The 22,721-nt window shown below is 49.7% G+C and overlaps 2 protein-coding genes across 2 annotated transcripts in view; one reads left to right on the top strand and one right to left on the bottom strand.

Moving 5' to 3' along the window:
• Window positions 1-4,922: 4,922 nt before the first annotated feature.
• On the bottom strand, window positions 4,923-12,240 carry LOC140597466 (uncharacterized). The gene is made up of 7 exons (XM_072746072.1): window positions 12,059-12,240; window positions 10,671-11,237; window positions 8,282-8,381; window positions 7,910-7,963; window positions 6,382-6,448; window positions 5,869-5,978; window positions 4,923-5,684 (listed from the first exon to the last, which is right to left on the bottom strand). The coding sequence occupies exons 1-7, from the start codon at window positions 12,238-12,240 to the stop codon at window positions 5,502-5,504; spliced, it is 1,263 nt and encodes a 420-aa protein (XP_072602173.1). The 3' UTR covers window positions 4,923-5,501.
• Window positions 12,004-22,721, top strand: part of PTPN9 (protein tyrosine phosphatase non-receptor type 9) — a 74,773-nt gene continuing 64,055 nt past the window's right edge. Inside the window, exon 1 of the mRNA XM_072746052.1 lies at window positions 12,004-12,457. Coding sequence (XP_072602153.1) covers window positions 12,395-12,457 — 63 coding nt within the window. The 5' untranslated portion in view covers window positions 12,004-12,394. The remainder of the gene's footprint in view (window positions 12,458-22,721) is intronic.

Below are 22,721 nucleotides of genomic sequence, written 5' to 3' on the forward strand. Positions count from 1 at the left end.
AGAGCCCGACGAAAGTCCTCTGCAGAGGAGGAGGGCAGGAGTTTCTCACAGAGGCGGGAGGGTCTGCAGTTGCACATCCCACCCCACCCCCACCCCACCACCCCCACCCCACCCCCATCTCGGAGCAGAGCAGGACTTGCTCTGGGACCTGACGCTGGCTCAGCCTGTTCAGGCTTAAGGGAGGGATCCGGAGCTGCCCAGGAGGGGGCTATAGAGAGCGGTGGGCTTGTGTATTCCATAGAGGTTTTAGATTTTATGTCATGGAAGAGCTTTGAGAGGCCAGATCCCTTCAGATTTGTAAGCTAGGGCTCTTGCAGCTGTGGCAGTGGAAGACCACTGTCTAAAACTAACCAACTAGGGATCCCTGGGTGGCGCAGCGGTTTGGCGCCTCCCTTTGGCCCAGGGCGCGATCCTGGAGACTCGGGATCGAATCCCACGTCGGGCTCCTGGTGCATGGAGCCTGCTTCTCCCTCTGCCTGTGTCTCTGCCTCTCTCTCTCTCTCTCTGTGTGTGTGTGTGACTATCATAAATAAATAAAAATTAAAAAAAAAAAAAAGAACCAAATAAAACTAACCAACTGGGCAGCCCCGGTGGCTCAGTGGTTTAGCACCACCTTTAGCCTGGGGCGTGATCCTGGAGACCCTGGATCGAGTCCTGTTTTGGGCTCCCTGCATGGAGCCTGCTTCTCCCTCTGCCTGTGTCTCTGCCTCTCTCTCTCTCTCTCTCTGGAATAAATAAATAGAATCTTAAAAAAATAATAAAACTAACCAATTGATTTCTGCTCTGTGCTCAGGAAGTGCGTCCCATTTCCCTTGGCCTCAATCTGCTGCTCACGTTGCTTTCCACCTTTCAAGGATTTGGTTTATTAGACAAAAAGGCTCCACTGTTCTACTCCAGCAGCACTACTGTCCCGTGGACAAAATTTCTGAAGGGTGCAGGTCAGATCTTGTCTGAGTTGCAGTTGGTTCCTTTGTGTTCATTAACTCTGTGCACAGATCTGGGCAGAAGTTGTGGTTTAAGTGGAGCCCGGTTACAGAAATTCAGCCCACCAGTGGAACCGGCCTCTTGTTGGGCTCTCCCAGAGATGCTCAAGCTGACTCTGTAAAATCAGAGGAGGAAGACAACCCCACCCCCCATAAGGATCCTGCTGGCGGCTGATTTGAGCATGCCTACATCAGTATGCTCCTTCCTGAATTTGGGTCAGTTCTGCAATAGGAACATTATGTTCCTCTCGCCAAGGAGCATATTGCTGGCTGCCTGGATGCTACATGATCTTCCCAAGGAGAAGGCACTAGTCTGTGCCCTCTGCAGGCCCACTGTATCATTTCAGAGCTGGGCAGGCTAGCCCGTACCACCAGACTTGGCTGGGCTCTGCTCCGAAATAAGCAAGTCAGGAGGGACTACTTCCACAAAGGACACTCCTGGGAGACAGATGCATGAGTCACAGAACATACCAGGCAAACTTATTGCCAAGCACAACTTGATATTATTGAATGATAGCTTGAAGGATGTATTTCAGAGAGGTGCCCCCTTCCTTTTTAACTGAGGAGCCAACATTATCAATCACTGAATTTAGCCTGTCTCTGGTCATACTTCTTGTGAATTATAAAACCACTTCCTGGGGCGCCTGGGTGGCTCAGCAGTTGAGCATCTGCCTTTGGCTCAGGGTGTGATCCCAGAGTCTGGGGATCGAGTCCCATGTCGGGCTCCCTGCATGGAGCCTGCTTCTCCCTCTGCCTGTGTCTCTGCCTCTCTCTCTCTCTCTCTCTCTCTCTCTCTCTGTCTCATGAATAAATAAATAAAATCTTAAGAAAAACAAAACCACCTCCTGCCACCTGTTTCAAAGATGGCTGTGTAAAGAAGTTGTGAGGGCAGCCCAGGTGGCTCAGCGGTTTAGTGCCACCTTCAGCCTAGGGCGTCATCCTGGAGACCCGGGATCAAGTTCTACATCAGGCTCCCTGCATGGAGTCTGCCTTTCTCTCTGTCTCTCTCTGTCTCTCATGAATAAATAAATAAAATCTTTTTTTTTTAATTTTTTTTTATTTATTTATGATAGTCACACACAGAGAGAGAGAGAGAGGCAAAGACACAGGCAGAGGGAGAAGCAGGCCCCATGCACCGGGAGCCCGACGTGGGATTCGATCCCGGGTCTCCAGGATCGGGCCCTGGACCAAAGGCAGGCGCCGAACCACTGCGCCACCCAGGGATCCCAATAAATAAAATCTTAAAAGAGAAGTTATTGTGATTGGATATTAGTTTTCTGGCCACCCTCTGAATAGCAACCATTTCCTTTTTGTGGAATTATATCTTCCCCATGCAGTGGGGTCTGCTGGAGCTGTAGTCTGGGGGCACTGCCCTCCTTTAGCTAAACATCAGGCTCATGACTCAAGATGGACCGATCATATTCTCCTCACCAAGAATTTGTATCTTGAGCAGAGGAACAAAGAAAGTAATCCCATTGGAATTCATTTATTTTGCCCTCTGAAAGTTAGGGGTATCGCTTGTTCTTGCTGTGAAACCAGTGAGCATCCGGTAAACTCCGTCTTCCTTAATCACCCAGAGCGGATCTCCGGGCTGGCAACCAAAGAATCCTATCTGATACCACTGCCCTGTGTGGACTACCCTGCTCGCCTTGGCTAGAGGGCCAGCTTGGCATGAGTTGCCCAAGGACCACTAGTTGAGATCACCTGTTTCATCTCAAGTGCCACTAGGACCGACGCACCTGGGAAGAGCAGGCCTTGGCGTATCTGCCCAGCCTCATAAATTACCTTCCTACCTTTGTTGTCTCCTCTCCAGTGGTGCTACTTTATAGTTCCTTGTACAAACACATGTGTTTCATACTACCCCCCCCCGCCCGCCAGCCACCGCGTCCCTCCTCACTCTGATTTCATTCATCTGATAAACACATCTACTCATCTTTGGAAAACTCCATTCAACAACTATCTGGATAAACCTTTACCTCTGCAGGTAGAAGTAGCCGTTCTCATGTTTGGCCCCTTCCCATCCCACTGCATGTATCTCCCAAATTTAGGGATAGTCCCCAAGACCACACTTAGGTTTGATAATTCTCCAGAAGAACTCGCAGAACTCCCTGAAAGCTGTTATACTCACAGATAGACTTTGTCACAGTGAAAGGAAACAGATTATCAGTTAACCAAGGGAAGAAGCGCATGGGGCAGAGTCCTCAAAGTTCCAAACATGGATCTTCTCGCTGTCCTCTTCCATTGGAATAACAAATAGCAGTAACTTCCTGGGAGCTGCGTCTGAGAGAACTCACGGAGTACTGCCAACCAGAGACTCTCACCTGGGCCTTGTGTCCCAAGTTTTCGTTGGGGCCTGGTCATTTAGACCTCAGCCTCCAGCCTCTCCAGAGGTCTAGTTGATAACACATGATCCACAGCACTCCTTTCCCCCAGTCACGTTGTCAGTCTATCTGGTGTGGCTAAAGACCCCCAGGTAAACAAAGAAACTTTTTTTTTTTTTTTTTTTTTTTTAAGATTTTACTTATTCATGAGAGAAAGAGAGGCAGAGACACAGGCAGAGGGAGAAGCAGGCTCCATGCAGGGAGCCCGACGTGGGACTCCATCCAGGGTCTCCAGGATCACGCCCTGGGCTGAAGGTGGCGCTAAACCGCTGAGCCACCCGGGCTGCCCACAAAGAAACTTCCTTAGGACATTTCTAAAGGCTTAGGACATTTCTAAAGGCTTTCCTAGGAGCCAAGGGCAAAGGCCAGCTTCTCTCTGAGCAAGGCTAAATTCTTTACTACACATTCCCTCTATTAGATTACAAGCTCTTTCCTGTCAGAGACCTGGTCTTATTGATCATGCCAGTGCCTGGCATTTATTAAAATGTCGGTTGGGTAGATCAAATGATGAGCTGGGATGAGAAGGCAGTCAGAGGGACAATCCCTCTCTACTGCACAGAAGAGTGACCGTGGAGAGGAGGCTGAGTGTGTGTGTGGTGGACTACCAATGGGTGGTTGGATATGCTGCAGAGTTCTAAGAACAAGAGCTATATTTAGTTCTCTGAATGTGCTTAAAAGGACAATCTAGGGGCAGCCCAGGTGGCTCAGTGGTCTAGTGCCACCTTCAGTCCGGGGTGTGATCCTGGGGACCCGGGATAGAGTCCCACGTCGGGCTCCCTGCATGGAACCTGCTTCTCCCTCTGCCTGTCTCTCTGCTTCTCTCTGTGTGTGTCTCTCATGAATAAATAAATAAATAAAATCTTAAAAAGAAAAAAAAGTTAAAAAATAAAAAAAAAGACAATGTAGGGCAGCCCGGTGGCTCAGCAGTTTAGTGCCAACTTGGCCCAGGGAGTGATACTGGGGACCTGGGATCGAGTCCCACGTCGGGCTCCCTGCATGGAGCCTGCTTCTCCCTCTGCCTGTGTCTCTGCCTCTCTCTCTCTCTCTGTGTCTCTATGAATAAAAAAATGAAATCTTTAAAAAAAATTTTTCTTTCTAGTAAGGAAATGAGCAAAACCTCACAATGCATATTTTTAAGCAGATGTGGTCATTTGTTTCATGCGTTCTGATATGTAGGGCAGGAAAAGTAGACAAAAAAAGCCTTGAGATTTTAGCAAGAGTCTGACTGACGGCTTGTTTTGGTAAAATGAGCTGATTTCTGAGTTCCACCCTGTCTTAGGATTCTGTGATTACACCCAGTCTTTATGTCAAAAAAAAGAACCAAATTTATTTTTTAAATTAATTTATTTATTTTAGAGAGAAAGAGCAAGCGTACAGGAGGGATGGACGAGCAGAGGGAGAAGGAAAGAGAGTCTTAGGCAGACTCTGCACTGAATGTGGAGCCATTCGCAGGGCTAGATCTCATGACCCTGAGATCACAACCTGAGCTGAGACAGAGTCAGACGCTTAACCGACTGTACCACGCAGGCGCCCCTAGAATCAAATTAACTTTAAAAAAAAAAAAAAAAGATTTTATTTACTTATTCATGAGAGAGAGAGAGAGAAAGAGGCAGAGACACAGGCAGAGGGAGAAGCAGGCTCCATGCAGGGAGCCCGACGTGGGACTCGATCTCAGATCTCTAGGATCACGCCCTGGGCCGAAGGCAGGGGCTAAACCTGTGAGCCACTCAGGGATCCCCAGAATCAAATTAACTTAAAAATTTTGTTTCCCCACCAAGTCCTGAGAGGTTTGGTCCTGGGTGTTGCTGTGACTGGGCCTCACCCCTGCACCCCTCCCCAGTGGGTCCACCGCAAGGCGCAAGGCGAGGCAAGGAGGAGAGGCCTGGGAGAGCTGCAAGGTCGGCAATAGTGAAGATGAATGAAGAGTGGCCTCAGGCAGCAAATGTGTGAGGGAAGAGACCGAGTCCCTAACCTGGGATGTGCGCATCGGTTTCTCACAGGCATTCCCATTCCTGGTGAGAGTGATGGTTTTGAAAAGTGGACTTTTGTGTCTGTTTTGAGGCAGTAAAGTGGCCAGAGGCAGCCTGGCAAACTAGGAGGTAGGCCTCAGGATGGGGCCCAGCCCAGGGGATTCTCCTCATCCTGAGAGACGGCGTGGAACCAGAAGAGACAACATTTGGCAGCCAGAGCCTTCTTCCATCCAGGCCTGGGCGCAGCCACTAGCGTCCATTGCGAGCGGCCTTTCCAGCAGGCTGGCTGTCCCTTCGAGCCTTCTGTGTCTCCCTCTGCTTTGGCCCCGCGGGTCTTGTCTGCAGTCCAACTGGGGAAATACAAGATGGAACTCAGCCTGTCAGTTCTGCTTCTCATGGGCAAATTTAACAAAAGCTTTTGCAAGGGAGGAAGTGCAAACTGGTTCAAGCAAGGTTCCATTCATGGACCTAATTTATCCATTCTGCCCTGGACTCGTTAGCACAGAGGAGTCAAAGCGAGGGAAAGCAGTGCACCTCCGATGATGGTTCCTCCTTCTTCATATTGAATCTTTTCTCACAAGCCACTACGTATCCAAGGTAACCAAACCAGTTGGGTATTCTTTGATAAAACTGGACCTTGTTGGCTAGAAAAGTACAAACCCAGTATTGCAGCCAGCATTGACTGGGGACCACCTCCCGCGTACTGTCCATCACACTAGGTCCTGAAGGAAGAGGAATGGCTAAGACATGGTCCCTGCCCCCAAGGAGCTCACGGTCTAGTGGGAGAAATGGGCAAGGAAGCAAATAATTGTCACCAGAGCATTTGGTAAACTGTCGACATGGGTGGCAGGTAGAGAAATGACATAGAATCGTGACTGATCAGCCTGTGATTTAGGAGTGGTGCACAGGGTGTCAGGCGAGAAAATTGCGGAGAGAGCCAGCTCATGGTTGAGGTTACAACAAAAGCAAAAACAAAAATGGCCAAGAACCGCAATAGGTAAGGACTGGTCCCCAGAGTATTTTAGGTAATGGGAGACTGTCACCTACATGGGTAAGATTTTTCATCTTCCCTGTGGAGCTTGCCTTCAGCCGTTCTCGTGCTGAGAGATGTAGCCTGTGAGTAAACGAGAAGAAAATGTTCACCCTAAAAAAAAAAAAAAGAAAATGTTCACCCTAGACGTTGGTTAGCAGTGTGGTCTTATTTACTCTGTATCTGTTTGCCTTTTAGAAAAAAAGCCAGGGTGGCTCAGCGGTTTGGCGCCTGCTTTTGGCCCAGGGCGCGATCCTGGAGACCCGGGATCGAGTCCCACGTTGGGCTCCTTGCATGGAGCCTGCTTCTCCCTCTGCCTGTGTCTCTGCCTCTCTCTCTCTGTCTCTCATGAGTAAATAAATAACATCTTTAAATAAAAAGTAGAGACTCAGAGTTAAGGTCTTTTTAAATTTTATATTTTTTTTAAGGTGGCTGTCTTCAGTGATTCAGTCATTCAACACATTTATAAAGGCCTGCGTACTAGATACTAGGCTCTAGATTCTGGGGGGCCAGGGGCCGAGAAGACAGAGGTGCTTCCTGCCTTCTTGGGGCTTACAGCCTACTAGAGCGGGTAGGGAGACCCGGCTGATGGGCATAGAAACAAGGGCATAGTTAGAAACTGGGATTGGCTCACTGATTAAAAATAACAATAAGAAGTGAGACAGAGCTGGACAGGGCGTCTAATTCAGTTTAGGGAGTAGCCAAGGAAGATCCTGCTGAGGAAGTGACTTGAGCTGAGATTTAAGGATGAGTCAGACTTGTCTGGTGGAGATGGTAGGAGGAAGGGGAGGATAAGCTTTCTAGAAAGAGACCTGAAACCGTTGTTTTAAAAAAGTAAAAAACTGGGGCACCTGGGGGCCTCAGCAGTGGAACATCTGCCTTCGGCTCAGGGTGTGACCCCGGGGTCCCGGGATCGAGTCCCGTGTCAGGGTCCCTGCATGGAGCCTGCTTCTCCCTCTGCCTGGGTCTCTGCCTCTGTCTCTCTCTGTCTCTGTCTCTCATGAATAAATAAATAAAATCTCTTTTTAAAAATATGATTTTTGTCTGTTACTTACACTCCCCCAACCCTACTCTCACCTTCCTCCCAAAGCCCTGTAGCCACACATTACAAAAATCTGAGGAGGCTATGCCAATACATGTGGACCTACCTTGATTTTTTATTTTATTTTTAAAAAGATTTTATTTGTTTATTCATGAGAGACAGACACACACAGAGAGAGGCAGAGACAGGCAGAGGGAGAAGCAGGCTCCATGCGGGGAGCCCGACGTGGGACTCGATCTGGGGACCCCAGGATCACACCCTGGGCTGAAGGTGGATGCTCAACTGCTGAGCCACCCAGGTGTCCCCCGATTTTTTTTTTTAATGAGGACAATTTCAGCGCTCTCATAGTGTGACGGGAGATTAGATGAATGAAAGTCATGGGAACAGTGCCCGGCACGTGGCAGGCACACACTAAATGTGAACCTCGCATTTCGGCACTCGCGTGCTCTCTAGTCTACTTACTGAGTCTTCTCCGGATGGGCCATCGCATGCTACAAACGTACGAGAAGCCCTGTGGCGTCTCCAGGACTTGCCCGAGCCGGTGACAGCACCTTGATCTGGAAGGTTGGTGCGGACGCTTGGGCCAGGCCAGCCGGCTCCCTCCCCCGGCCGTGTCACCCGCGTGTCTGCTCAGAACCTTCCCAGCGTGTCCTGCTGGGCCTGGGGTGGGCCAGTGGTTCTGGAGCACGTCCCCCACCAGCCGCACGCTGGCACTCGGCTGTGCCTCCCAGAGCGCGGCCGGTGCTGCCACCGGCTCACCGCACTGAACCCCGGCCTTGGCAGGTTCTGCTCTCCAGACCCCCGCCGAGGGACCCAGCGCCTGGAGCCTCGCCCTCGCCCACACTAAGCACCGTGACCTGGGATGCATCACTGACCTCCCGCGTCCTGATGATCACCAGGCAAAAGCTCTCCTGTCTCCTGCCACTTCCTACTTCAGCCTTGTCCCGGAGCCATTTGTCTGCTCCAGGAGAAAAACTATATTTAAGATATTATTAAAAAAAAAGATATTATTAAAAGTTTGGGGGGTAAGGTTATACAACCACATGCAAAATTTAAACATAGACACGCTATACCGTTAGAAGCCAAAACCATGGTTACTCTTGAGAGTAGGGACTAGGAAGGGACATAAGGGGGACTTTGGCAAGTAGGGAATGCTCTATTTCCTGATCTGTGTACTGGTTACATGGGCATGTTCAGTTTGTAAAAATCTATTCATGTGGTATACTTACATTTTCTCCTTTCTGTACGTATATTAGGCCTCAATAAAAAGTTGAAAAAAAAAAAAAAACCCAGCAACGTAAAATTTACAGAAGACCAGCTAGGGAAAAATCGCTGTCTTCCTTCTTTCCTCTTGAAAGACATTCAATGATTGAAGATTTTATTTATTTGACAAAGACAGAGAGAGAGCGCACAAGCAGGTGGAGTAGCAGAGGGAGAGGGAGAAGCAGGCTCCCCACCGACCACAGGCTCGATCCCAGGACCCTGGGACCTTGGTCTGAGCTGAAAGCAGACATTTCACTGACAGAACCACCCAGGTGCCCCCTCCCAAGCCTTTTCTGTGTAGCAATAAGTTTATATGTTCTTTATTCTTCTTTGTACAAATGACATTATTATGGACACTATTTGAGTCTTGCTGTTTCTACTTCACAGTATGGCCCAGGGATCAGTCTAGAGCCTTACATGTGGAAGAGACCATTGTCTTGTTCATTTTGTAACCCCAGTGCATGGCATAAAAATATACTTGTTTAATAAATGGGGACAGCCTTGGGTGGCTCAGCGGTTTAGCGCCGCCTTTGGCCCAGGGCATGATCCTGTAGACCTGGGATCGAGTCCCATGTCAGGCTCCCTGCGTGGAGCCTGCTTCTCCCTCTGCCTGTGTCTCTCATAAATAAATAAAATCTTTAAAAAAAAAAATGGACTGTCTTCCAGAGGAGTATTTGGTTGCAATACTCAAACTAATTCTTGTATGGGGTGATGCACTCAGCCTAGAGTCACAGCCTTGTTGGTGCAAGTAACCTGCCTGCGATAGAAACAGATCCAAATAGCAGGGATTACTTGTTTTATTCATAGCAAATTATGCTCAGAGACTGAGATTACCTTTGTCAATAATTTATTTAACACAGGTTCACTGCAGGAATTATAACTTCTAATAACACTTCACAAGCCAGTGGCATACAGGATGTTTCTTAATAAATCAATAAAGAAATAACATACTCTAAACCAATGGTATAGTAATCACACTATTGTTTCAGGCAAAGTAACGATGACAGAAATGAAGTCCAAATCTAGATGATGTGTACATTTCTACCAGTTGGTTCCTGGTGGAGTTGGCCCTTCCAAATAACAGCGAGCTATCAGCTGTCAGCTTTGGTCCCCCTCTGCTTGGGGCATGTGGCTGGCAGGCTACGGCGCCAGTGCTGGCAGGCAAAGTGGACTGCTTGGAAGGTTATGGCTCCACGAGTATTTACACGCCTTGTGCCACTGCCTACAAGGGGGTAGCCTGGGCATATCCCTTCTTTTCCTCAGACTGCGTACCGCTTACCACCACCGCTAAGCAAGAGGAGCATGGCCACAGTAGGAGCAAAGTGCCTCAAGATCTTTGGAGAGCCATTTAGGTCAGCAAAGAGTAGCCTTGCCCAAACTGAACACTCTAGAGTCACTGGTCAAACCTATTTTTTTTTTTTTTTTTAAGATTTTATTTATTGGGATCTCTGGGTGGCTCAGTGGTTGAGTGTCTGCCTTCAGCCCAGGGCGTGATCCTGGAGTCCGGGATTGAGCCCCACATTGGGCTCCCTGCATGGAGCCTGCTTCTCCCTCTGCCTGTGTCTCTGCCTCTCTCTCTGTGTGTCTCTCATAAATAAATAAAATCTTAAAAAAAAAAGATTTTATTTATGTATTCATTATTTATTCACAGAGGAAGAGAGAGAGGCAGAGACACAGACAGAGGGAGAAGCAGGCTCCATGCAGGGAGCCCCACTGGAACCAGGGACTCCAGGATCAGGTCCCGGGCCTAAGGCAGCCGCTCAACCGCTGAGCCACCCAAGCTGCCCCAAACCTCCTGGTTTTTAAAGTTGCAAAGTCCACCATCACACGATGGACAGCACTGCTGTTACTATGGTCAACGTAATGGTCCTCTCCACTCCCAGCGCAAGAGTTCGATCAGGAGGTCCTAACACCCAACCTCAAAACCATTTCATCAAAACAAATTCAAACCACAAATAATGTTGTCCACAACAAGCTTTCAAAACCTGGATTTGAACGCACAATACTTCTCTACGCAAGGGCCACCTGACGTTCTCATTGCAGTGATGGAGAAGGGAGAGGAAACCTGAGGGAGGTCGCTTCTCAAGTCCTAGAGGGAGCGTCAGAAGCCAGAGCACCTTCCTCGGTGTCCGAGGGCCCCTCTCTGGGCCTGTCCCCAGCTCTGCGGGGCTTCGGCCCGGGGAGCCGTTGCGGGTGGGCTGGACCGTTTCTGTACTACTTTTTGGTCTGAAACGATGCAACAGCACAGCGGGCCGCCCGCTTCCCGGTGCCTCCGACCGACCGCGGGCTCCGTCCTGCCGCACCGCGAAGCCGCGCTGGGAGCCCCGGGCGTGCAGGGCCGCGCCGTTCCTGGGTGAGGTTTGACCCGCTGCTGCTCCCCTGCGGGACTGAGCGCGGCTCCCGCTGAGGGCCGCAGGTGCGGGCGCCCGGTCGGTCGGCGGTCGGCGGTCGGGGGGGGGGGGGGGGGGGGGGGGGGGACTCCGGGTCCCCAGGGCCGCGCCTCGGGGGCGAAGGGGGTGCGGCCTGGCGGCGGTGCCGCGGAACACCAGCCGCCTCCCCCCCGCGGCCCTCCCCCCGCGAGGTTACCCCCCACCCCAGCCCCGCAGCAGCCCTCCCTCTTCCCTGCGGCCCTCCCTCCTCCCCCCTTCTCCCCCCCCCCCGCAGGCTTCTCCCCAGTCGCCCCGCAGCCCTCCCTCTTCCCTGAGGCCCTCCCCTTGCCGCCCCCCCACCCCGTCCTTCTTCCCCTGCCGCCCTTCCCCCACCGCCTACCCCCCCAGTCCTCCCTCCTCCGCCCCCCGCCGTCCCCCCCGCGGGCTTCCCCCCCACGGCCCCCTCCCCGCAGCCCTCCCCTGGTGGCCCTCCCCTCCGCGGCCCTACCTCCTCCCCTCTTTCCCCCCACCCGCAGCCCTCCCCCCTCCCCCGTCGGCCCTCCCCCTCGCAGCCCTCCCTCTTCCCTGCGGCCCTTCCCCCCTCCCCCCCTCGGCCCTCCCCCTCGCAGCCCTCCCTCTTCCCTGCGGCCCTTCCCCCCACCCCGCAGCCCTCCCCCGGCGGCCCTCCCCTCCGCGGCCCTACCTCCTCCCCTCCCCCCCCGCAGCCCTCCCTCCTCCCCGCGGCCCTCCCCCCTCCCTCCCCCGCCCCGCCCCGCCCCGCCCCGCCCCGCCCGCCGCGCCGCCGCCCGTTTGTGAATGAGCAGCCGCTTTCTGAATGGAGCCGCGGGGCGTCGGGCGGGCGCTGCAGCGCGGGCGCTGAGCCCGGAGGGGGCGCCCAGTGCGCGGCGGGAGCGGGAGCGGGAGCGCGGGCGGGGGCGGGGGGCAGGGCCGCGGCCCCGGGCTCGGGCGGGGGGGCGGGCGGCTCGCGGGGGCCCGCGGCGTGGGGAGCTCCCGCCCGACCCCCGACCGCCCGGGGCGCTGCGGGCCGGCACCTCGGGGCGGCGGGGCGGGCGCGTTCCTTCGGGAGAGGAGGGGCGCGGGGGAGGGACGGAAGCCGGGATTTCCGCCGAGCGGGCGGCGGCGGCCCTTCCTCCGGGAGCAGACGCGGCGTTGGCGGCCGCCCGGCCTCTCCGCCCCGCCATGCGCCGGCCGGGCCCGGGCTGCTGAGACGCGGAAGCGGCGGCCGCGGACCCCGCCCCGGCTCCCGGCTCCCGGCTCCCGGCTCCCGGCCCCCGGCCCCCGGCTCCCGGCCCCCGGCTCCCGGCTCCCGGCTCCCGGCTCCCGGCTCCCGGCGGGATGGAGCCCGCGACCGCGCCCCGGCCCGACATGGCGCCGCAGCTCACCCCGGAGGAGGAGCAGGTAAGCGGCGCCGCGGCGGCCGGGCGGGCGACCCCGGCCCAGGACCCCCGCCCCCCCGCGCCCCTGCCCCGGCCGCGCCCCCACCCTGCCCGCGGGCCGCACGCCCCCCCGCACCCCTGCCCCCTCCCCACCCGCGGGCCGCACGCCCCCCCGCACCCCTACCCCCTCCCCACCCGCGGGCCGCACGCCCCCACCCCCTCCCCACCCGCGGGCCGCACGCCCCCCCGCACCCCTACCCCCTCCCCACCCGCGGGCCGCACGCCCCCCCGCACCCCTGCCCCCTCCCCACCCGCGGGCCGCACGCCCCCCCGCGCCCCTGCCCCGGCCGCGCCCCCACCCTGCCCGCGGGCCGCACGCCCCCCCGCACCCCTACCCCTCCCCACCCGCGGGCCGCACGCCCCCACCCCCTCCCCACCCGCGGGCCGCACGCCCCCCCGCACCCCTACCCCCTCCCCACCCGCGGGCCGCACGCCCCCCCGCACCCCTGCCCCCTCCCCACCCGCGGGCCGCACGCCCCCCCGCACCCCTACCCCCTCCCCACCCGCGGGCCGCACGCCCCCCCGCACCCCTGCCCCGTCCTCACCCGCGGGCCGCACGCCCCCTCCGCCCTCCCCTGCCCACCCGCGGGCCGCCCCGCCCCCCCCGTGGCAATCTAAGTCCCCCCCCCCCCCCCCCGGGGATGCTCCGCTACTTTCCCCGACGCTCCGCGGTTCCGGCTCGGCGGGCACGGCCTGGGGGGCGGGGGGGCTGCGGCACCGTCTCGGCTCCCGGTGCGCCTCCGCGGGCCGCCCGGAGGGTCGCCCCGCAGCCCGCAGCCCATTGTCCCTGAGCGCCTCTGCCCCCCGGTTCCCAGAGGCGGCGGCTCGCGGCGCCCCCGGGACCGGGTGGGGGAGAGCCCGGGGCCCCAGCCGCCCGCTCGCCGACCTTGGGGCCCGGCGCTGCCTAGACCCGGCCTCGGGTAGGCTCCGCAAGGCCACAGCCGGACTTCATGTTTTTAAGAAAAAAAAAAAAAAAAACCCTGAACTCAGAAAAAGACGAACCACACGGGCGCCCTGGCCCAAGCTCCCGGGCCTGTCCCCAAGGACGCTCGGCTGCGGCCTCGGGGGTGCGCGGCGGGTCCCCAGACTCGTCGTAGTCCGTGGGCGCCAAGGCCTGATCTTTAGAAAGCGCTTGACTTTTCTCCTGGTTTGTGGAGAGGACATCTTTCACATTTGGCCCCAGACCACTGCCCTGCCTCTTCACGCCCTGAGATAAAATCAGCATTGGGAGGGAAGAAAAAAATGAAAGAATTCTGCTCTGTGCGAGCCGTGGTCACATCCTGGTCACTGCAGTTGAGTATTAATAAAATGCTTGTCAGGGCCCAGCCAGGCAGGTGGCCAAGGGGCCCGTCCCCCAGAATTAGGGAAGTAAATGCTTCGGTACTAAGGTATGATGCGTTAGGTTGATTTTATTTTATTTTATTTTATTTTATTTTATTTTATTTTATTTTATTTTATTTTATTTTATTTTATTTTATTTTATTTATCTTATTTTATTTTATTTTACTTTATTTATTTTATTTACTTTATTTTATTTATTTTATTTTGTTTTACTTTATTTTATTTTATTTTATTTATTTTACTTTATTTTGTTTACTTTATTTTATTTTATTTATTTTATTTTACTTTATTTTATTTTATTTTACTTTATTTTATTTTACTTTATTTTATTTTATTTTACTTTATTTTATTTTACTTTATTTTATTTTATTCTACTTTATTTTATTTTACTTTATTTTATTTTAATTTTTTTCCGTTAGGCTGACTTTAAAGAGGCAAAACTCATTCACTTCTTTTCATTGGATTAGTCAGATTTAGAGTTTCTATGTTTCAAATACTTCAAGGCATTAGTATTCTACTGCAACAATGGCACTAGGGTGCCTATTAAAAAATTAAGACCAAGGAAAGTAGATATTTAAGTATTGTTAAAGTCAGTGCTTTAGTCTGCATAGAGTATATACATATATCGGGTATGTTTAGTAAAAATCTTTTACAGTGAACAACGTGATGGGCATTAACAAGAACTGGATGGGAACAGTTAAATATTTATTTTTTTTAAGATTTTATTCATTTATTCATGAGAGAGAGAGACAGAGAGAGAGAGAGAGACAGAGACACAGGCAGAGGGAAAAGCAGGCTCCATGCAGGAAGCCCGAGGCAGGACTCAATCCCGGGACCCGGGTATCAGGCCCTGGGCCAAAGGCATACACTCAACCACTGAGCCACCCAGGGATCTCTTTTCTTAAATTTCTTTTATTTAAAAAAATATTTTATTTATTTATTCATGAGAGACACACAGAGAGAGTCAGAGACACAGGCAGAGGGAGAAGCAGGCTCCCTGCAGGGAACCTGATGCTTTTAAATATTTATTAAGATCAACAAGGATAGGGATGCCTGGGTGGAGCCCAGGATCCAGTCTCACATCAGGCTTCCCTTGGGGAGCCTGCTTCTCCCCCTGCCTGTCTCTTGCTCTCTCTCTGTGTCTTTCAAGAATAAATAAATTAAATCTTTTTTTTTTTTTTTAAAAGATCAACAAGGAATGTGGGTTTTTAAAAATCATATCTTTTCCTACAAAATGCCAAGTTTTCAGGATGCCTGGGTGGCTCAGCGGTTTAGCACCTGCCTTTAGCCCAGCTCAGGGTGTGATCCTGAAGTCCCAGGATCAAGTCCCAGTCGGGCTCCCTGCATGGAGCCTGCTGCTCCCTCTGCCTGTGTCTCTGCCTCTCTCTGTGTGTCTCTCATGAATAAATAAATAAAATCTTTAAAAAAAAGTTGCGTTTTCTACAGGCATTTCAAAATGTTTAAAAAAAATAAAATAGGGATCCCTGGGTGGCGCAGCGGTTTGGCGCCTGCCTTTGGCCCAGGGCGCGATCCTGGAGACCCGGGATCGAATCCCACGTCGGGCTCCCAGTGCATGGGGCCTGCTTCTCCCTCTGCCTGTGTCTCTGCCTCTCTCTCTCTCTGTGTGACTATCATAAATAAATAAAAAATTTAAAAAAATAATAAATAAAAAAAAAAATAGCATGATTCCTTTTTTTTTTTTTTTTTTTAATTCCTTTTTAAAATTTGCTAGAGAGAGCAAGAGCGATCAGGAGAGGGAGGGGCAGGCTCCTCACAAGCAAGGAGCCTGACCTGGGCCTCAGTCCCAGGGTCCTGAGATGGGACTTGAACCAAAGGCAGATGCTTAACCAACTGAGCCACCCAAGCACCCCAAAAGTAGTGTAATTCAGATTATTGTAATGCATGATAAAACTTTCATATTTTAGTTTAATATCTCATAAGAGCACTCTGCACTGTTAAGATTTATTTAAAATGTTTACCTTACGCAGCAGCAAGCTCGTGTTAGTCCTATCTCAGTGTAGTCATCATGGGAAATGACACATTCATTCCATAATGCTGCCCCACTGCTCAAACCAATTTTAGAACTCATTTGAAGTTGATTCTAAAGCTTGTGGCCAAATCTTTGAAATATATTCAGTGTTGGAAACATTTTGTACGTTTGAGAGTCAATTTGACTTTTGGACATAGCAAAAAGTCTTGGCGGTGTCCTAAGTAAAGTAGGGGATCACCGTGGGTTAACACGGGTTCAGGGCACAAGTGAACTGCATTTATGCACTTCTGTCCTTTCGGGAGGTAGGTAACTAACTGCCCTAAAGAGGTTTCTGGAGCACATCCCTCCTGAATATAGGTGTCCTTCTCTACAGTCCTGTGAATCAGAAACCCAGAAGTTTTCTTGGACACTTTGCTCTCCCTCAGCCCCTGTACATGACACATCATCAGATTTTCCTGAATATCGCTTGAATTTATCTACTTCTTCCACTACCACCGTCACCCTACCCCCCAAGCTGTTGTCCTAGCCTGACGAACTTTTGTTTCCTACTTTGGGATCTAACTGAATTCCTTGCTCTGTCCTGAAGGCAAAGGTGAATTGCGAATCTGATTGCAGCATCCTTTCAGCCTGGCTACTCATAAAGTAAGCAAGTGTTTCTAAAGCCCTTCGGCAGCTTTTCATGACTCTGGGGATGTTAGAGCCCTTTAACACGATCCACAGAGCCTCAGCTGCCCGAGCTCAGTCTCACACTTCATCTTCCTCCACGCACACTGGCCTTTTGGTCTTGCGTTCTTGCTGCTTTCTCCTGCTACCAGGTCTTTGCACAAACTGCTTTCCTCCAAGGTCAACTCCCTCTTCAGCCCTCACCTTCCTTGATCTCCCCAATTAGGTTAGATCTCTGTTAATGGCTCTTAGAGTACCGTGTACTCTCCTTTATCTCACAAGTTGGCACTGGTGGGGCTGCATGACTGGAAGCGCCACGAGGATCGGAGCCCTGTCTGCTTTTGCTTCCTGCCTTATGTCCAGGCCCGGCGTCGTGGCCCGCCATTGGTGTGTGGGCATTCGGGAGGTACGGGAGGTACTTGGGGAACGAAGGGTGATTCTGTACGGGAGCTGCACCCAGGCAGCATCATCTCCTTTCAGGGGGGCTTATAAAAATAAGGACATTGTTAATTGGGATATGCTAAGGATATTGTTGGTTTTGATATATATGTCTGAAGGTCATTATTATTGCTTCATAGTCTCCTTTCCCATCTAGGCCTGTGTTGAAATGATATTATACCAGATCCTCATTTGTGACTTTGATGTTCCTTGCCTTTATTTTCTTAGTTCTCCCTAATTACAGAGCCTACAATGGACTTACAAGAGTGTGCTTTGCCTTTAAGCAGCTTACATGAATAACAACAGGATCATAACAGTAACTGTTTCCTGAGCTCCTGCTTTGAGTCAGGCTCTGTGCTGGGCATTACACATAGAGTTAATCCTCATAAGATTGGAATTATTACCTCATTTTGCAAGTAAAACTCAGCCTGAGAGAAGGAAGTTGCCCAGGTTCACATAGGTGGCCAGCCATGGAGCCATGATTTCTACTCAGATCTGGATTACTTTGCCTCTACTGCAAATGTTCCCTCTGTTATACTCCGTAACTTTTCATGAGGCGATTAGTCAACCTACTAAGATGTCTACATGGGCATATGATAGCTAATTTTTTGGTTTTGGTTTTGATATATGTGTGTGGGTTTTGATGATGATGCTTAAAATACAGTTTAAAAAAATGCACAGGGCAGCCCGGGTGGCTCAGCGGTTTAGCATTGCCTTCAGCCCGGGGTGTGATCCTGGGGTCCTGGGATCGAATCTGACATGAGGCTCCCTGCATGGAGCCTGCTTCTCCCTCTGCCTCTGTCTCTGCCCCTCTTCTGTGTCTCATGAATAAGTAAATAAAATCTTAAAAATAAATAAAAATAAAAAAACGCACAGAAGAAGGGCGCCTGGGTGGCTCAGTGGGTTAAGCATCTGCGTCCAGCTCAGGTTGTGATCTTGAGGTCCTGAGATGGAGCCCCATGTCTGGCTCCCTGCTCAGGGGGTGTCTGCTGCTCTCTCTCCCTCTGCCCTTGTGCTCTCTCAGTCTTTCTCTCTCTCTTTTATTTTATTTTATTTTATTTTATTTATTTATTTATTTATTTATTTATTTATTTATTTATGATAGTCACACAGAGAGAGAGAGAGGCAGAGACACAGGCAGAGGGAGAAGCAGGCTCCATGCACCGGGAGCCCAATGTGGGATTCGATCCTGGGTCTCCATGATCGTGCCCCGGGCCAAAGGCAGGCGCTAAACTGCTGCGCCACCCAGGGATCCCTCTCTCTCTCTTTTAAAAGCTCTCAAATAAATAAAATCTTTTTTTTTTTTTTTTAAGATTTTATTTATTTATTCATGAGAGACACAGAGACAAAGACACAGGCTGAGGGAGAAGCAGGCTCCATGCAGGGAGCCTGACGTGGGACTCGATCCCGGGACCCTAGAATCACACCCTGAGCCGAAGGGAGCGCTAAACCACTGAGCCACCTGGGCTGCCCTCAAATGAATACAATCTTAAAAACAAAATGCACAGAAGAAAAACTTTGGAAAACCTTTACTCAGGCCTATGTATTGCCAGCAGAGACAGACATATCATTCAGTCTATGCAGGAAATTGTGATGAAAGAACTCTTGGGAAAAAATGTGTTCCTTAGGATAAAGTTGATGACTCTTCATTTTGAGATGTAGTCACAATAAAATTTAATTTTTTGATATCTTCTTTTGTACAAGAGAAATAACTATCCATGGAGCCACATTTGAAGAATATTATGTCTCCAAACTTTAAAAAGCCAGATGCTTCGTGTCAGGAATACTTTTTTTTTTTTTTTTGGTATCTTTATGTTTAAATATAAAAGCCTTAATGGGCTGGCAAAATTGTAAATTTGGCAGTGTGAAGGTAATTTCTACATATCAGTACTAATCTTCATTTTTACTATGTTGTTGTCTTAATTTCACTTTCCCAAAGCATGTACTAACATTTGTAACTTGACCTAAAGTTGGTAATTTTATTGAATTTGCTATGTAATTACAATTAACTTGACCATCAAGGATAATTAAGGTTCTCTTAATTTATCTGTTCTATGTCTAAACCCTACAAAAAGTTAAGTGGATCTCCGTGGGTTACATCTGTTTGGGCACAAGTTACAAGAACTCCTTTATAATAAACCATAAGATAAAGACTCAACAGGGATTCTAAGGATATTTGAATTCTGCAATTATCTCTTTTTAGGGTCTTTTGGTTTTGCATGGATTTCCCAGTAGTGATCCATAGGATAGAATAATAGAGTAGTTTTCCAAAATACATATGCATTTATGCCTATTTTCATTTTAGGCCAAAGATAGTGCTTCTCTCACATTAAAAATAATTCATCGGGCAGCCCAGGTGGCTCAGCGGTTTGGTGCCTGCCTCCGGCCCAGGGTGTGATCCTGGAGACCCAGGATTGAGTCCCATGTCGGGCTCCCTGCTGGGAGCCTGCTTCTCCCTCCACCTGTGTCTCTGGCTCTCTCTCTCTGTGTCTCTCATGAATAAATAAATAAAATATTTTAAAAAATAATTCATTAATTTCTTTAAAGTTGCGGTAACAAATAATATTTATTTTTAAAACCTCTAAAGAAAATTCCTATCTTTCTATCTATCTATTTATTTATTTAAGATTTTATTTATTCATGAGAGACACACAGAGAGAGACAGAGACATAGGCAGAGGGAGAAGCAGGCTCCAAGCAGGGAGCCCGATGTGGGACTTTAACCTGGGACTCCAGGATCATGCACTGAGCTGAAGGCAGACGCTTAACTGCTGAGCCACCCAGGTGTCCTTATTTATTTATTTTTTTAAAGATTTATTTATTTGTTCATGAGAGACACAGAGAGAGAGAGAGGCAGAGACATAGGCAGTGGGAGAAGTAAGCTCCATGAAGGGAGGCTGATGTGGGACTCCATCCTGGATCCTGGGATCATGCCCAACTGCTGAGCCATCCAGGCGTTCCGAAAATTCCTATTTTAGAGTTAATGTAGCTTGGGGCATTGTTGTAAGGATTAATAAGCTAGTCCATATAGAACACTTAATAGTAAGCACTTAGTGAAGTTAGCCATTATGATACTCTGTTTTTGAGTAGTGAAAGATTTTAGAGCCAAGTTAGCTTAAACTAATCCCAAGGGGGAAGATATTTATATTCACCCTGGGGACTATCACTTAGCATGGATTCACACGAATGTCAGAAAATAGTTATCTTGCAAGGCCAGGAGTGGTTCAGTCTATTGAGTGTCTGACTCTTGATTTCTTTTTTTAATATATTTTTAAAGATTTATTTATTTATTTATTTATTTATTTATTTATTTATTTATTTATTTATTTATTTATTTATGAAAGACACAGAGAGAGGCAGAGACATGGGCAGAGGGAGAAGCAGGTTCCCCACAAGGAGCCCCGTGCAGGACTGGATTCCAGATCCTGGGATCAGACCCTGAGCCAAAGGCAGACACTCAACCCCTGAGCCACCTGGGAGTCCCTGACTCTTGATTTCAACTTAGGTCTTGATCTCAGGGTCATGAGTTCAAGCCCCGTATTGGGCTCTACACTGGGCTTGGAGCCTACTTAAAAAAAAAAAAAAAAAAAAAGAATAAAATTCCAAAAATAGGTATCTTGCAACTTTATAATGTAGTTTTCAAAAATCTAATTTCATGCTGTGGTTTGTGTTCTTATAACAGAGATGATCTAAAGTTGAAAATTTAACTGCCTTGCAGTGGACTTCAGAGATTTTTGGCATTTTTCCCAAGGGCAAGGGTTTTATCCTGGTTCTTGTGGCCAAGAACTTTACTTTTCCCACAGCCTCACATGTCCTATGCTAAATATCATGTGTCCCCCTTCCCGGAAGTAGCCATATGTCAAGGACCGGATGATTCATAATGTTACATAGAAGCTTTTTGCCAGTAACTACTGATACTGTAATTAACAATCAGATAAAATCTCATCTGGATATGAGAATTTTACTCTGTTAAAATTTTTGAGCACATCAAAGGTCTTGGACTTCACTTTTATGAAAGCTAAGGAACCTGAAGTTATTCCTCAAAGGAACCTGACCTTTATTACTTGTTAATGGATTGAAAAGTAAGACTCTGCTTTGGAAAGGAGCTGAACTGTTTTACAGACGTAAAAGTTAAAACTACATTTGAGTCTCATTCTCTGACCTGTATACCTGTATTATATTGGAAAAGACCGTAAAGTTGGGATACTGCAATTTTGTCTTCTAAATATTAAGCCTCAGGGCACCTGTGTGGCTCAGTTGGTTGAGGGTCTGCCTTTGATCATGATCCTGGGGTCCTGGGATCCAGCCCTGCATGGAGCTCCCTGCTCAACGGGGGTCTGTTTCTCCTTCTTCCTCTGTGCTCTATATCAAATAAATAAATACATTTTTTTAAAAGATTTTATTTATTTATTCATGAGACACACACAGAGAGAGAGAGGCAGAGACACAGGCAGAGGGAGAAGCAGGTTCCATGCAGGGAGCCTGATGTGGGACTCGATCCCGGGTCTCCAGGATCAGGCCCTGGGCCAAAGGCAGACACTAAACCACTGAGCCACCCAGGCTGCCCAATAAATAAAATCTTAAAAAAATAAAAATAAATATTAAGCCTCATTTCATTTTTAAATTTTATTTATTTTTATTTATTTTTTAAGATTTGTATTTATTCGTGAGAGACACACAGAGAGGCAGAGACACAGGCAGAGGGAGAAGCAGGCTCCATACAGGGAGCCCGATGCAGGACTTGATCCCAGGTCTCCAGGATCGCGCCCAGGGGCTGAAGGCGGCACTAAACCGCTGAGCCACCCGGGTTGCCCAGTTTTTATTTTTTTAAGTAAACTCTACTCCCAATGTGGGATTTGAACTTACGACTCAGAGATCAAGAGTCACATGCTCTACCAACTGAGCCAGCCAGCTGCCCCTGGTAAGCCTCATAGCAGAATGGCTTTCCACTGCAATGTCAGGATTGGATGCCATTGCCCTAACTCTGTTCACATACTAAAACCTGCAGTGCAATTTCAGCCATTTCACACCTGCCCTACCATCCTCCCTTGATGTCTTACTCAGCTGGGGTTATTTTCTTTTTCCAAATCAGTCATTATCACATTTGCCCCCCTATGCATATCTCTGTACAAGAGCATCTTGGTTGGGGCACCTGGGTGGCTCGGCGGTTGAGCATCTGCATCTGCCTTAAGCTCAGGTCATGATCCTGGGGTCCTGGGGTCATGGGGTCATGGGATCGAGTCCCACATCGGGCTCCCTGCAGGGAGCCTGCTTCTCCCTCTGCCTGTGTCTCTGCCCCTCTCTCTCTCTCTCTCTCTCTGTGTGTGTCTTTCATGAATAAATAAACAAAATCTTTAAAAAATAATAATAATAGAAAAAATCTCCTTTGTTGCTCTTTCCAGGCAGAGGGAGAAGCAGGCTCCATGCAGGAAGCCTGACGTGGGACTCGATCCCAGGACTCCAGGATCACATCCCGGGCTGAAGGCGGCGCTAAACCGCTGAGTCACCCAGGCTGTCCTCAAAATTATTTTAAAGAGAGCCATCTATGACTTTAGTATTGAGGTTTCTACGGACATTAATTTATGAATTATTTGTTCATTTGTTGAACAACTGGCTAATCTTTACATTTGCTTTTATATACATCATTATTACATGATATACATCATTATTAAAATAACTGTTGTAGGGACACCTGGGTGGCTCGATTGGTTAAACATCTGCTTTTGGCTCAGATCATGATCCCAGGGTCCTGGGATAGCCCCTCATTGCATTCATTGCTCAGCAGGGGAGCCTGC

This window comes from Vulpes vulpes, unplaced genomic scaffold (genome assembly GCF_048418805.1).
Source record: "Vulpes vulpes isolate BD-2025 unplaced genomic scaffold, VulVul3 u000000678, whole genome shotgun sequence".
Lineage (NCBI taxonomy): Eukaryota > Metazoa > Chordata > Mammalia > Carnivora > Canidae > Vulpes > Vulpes vulpes.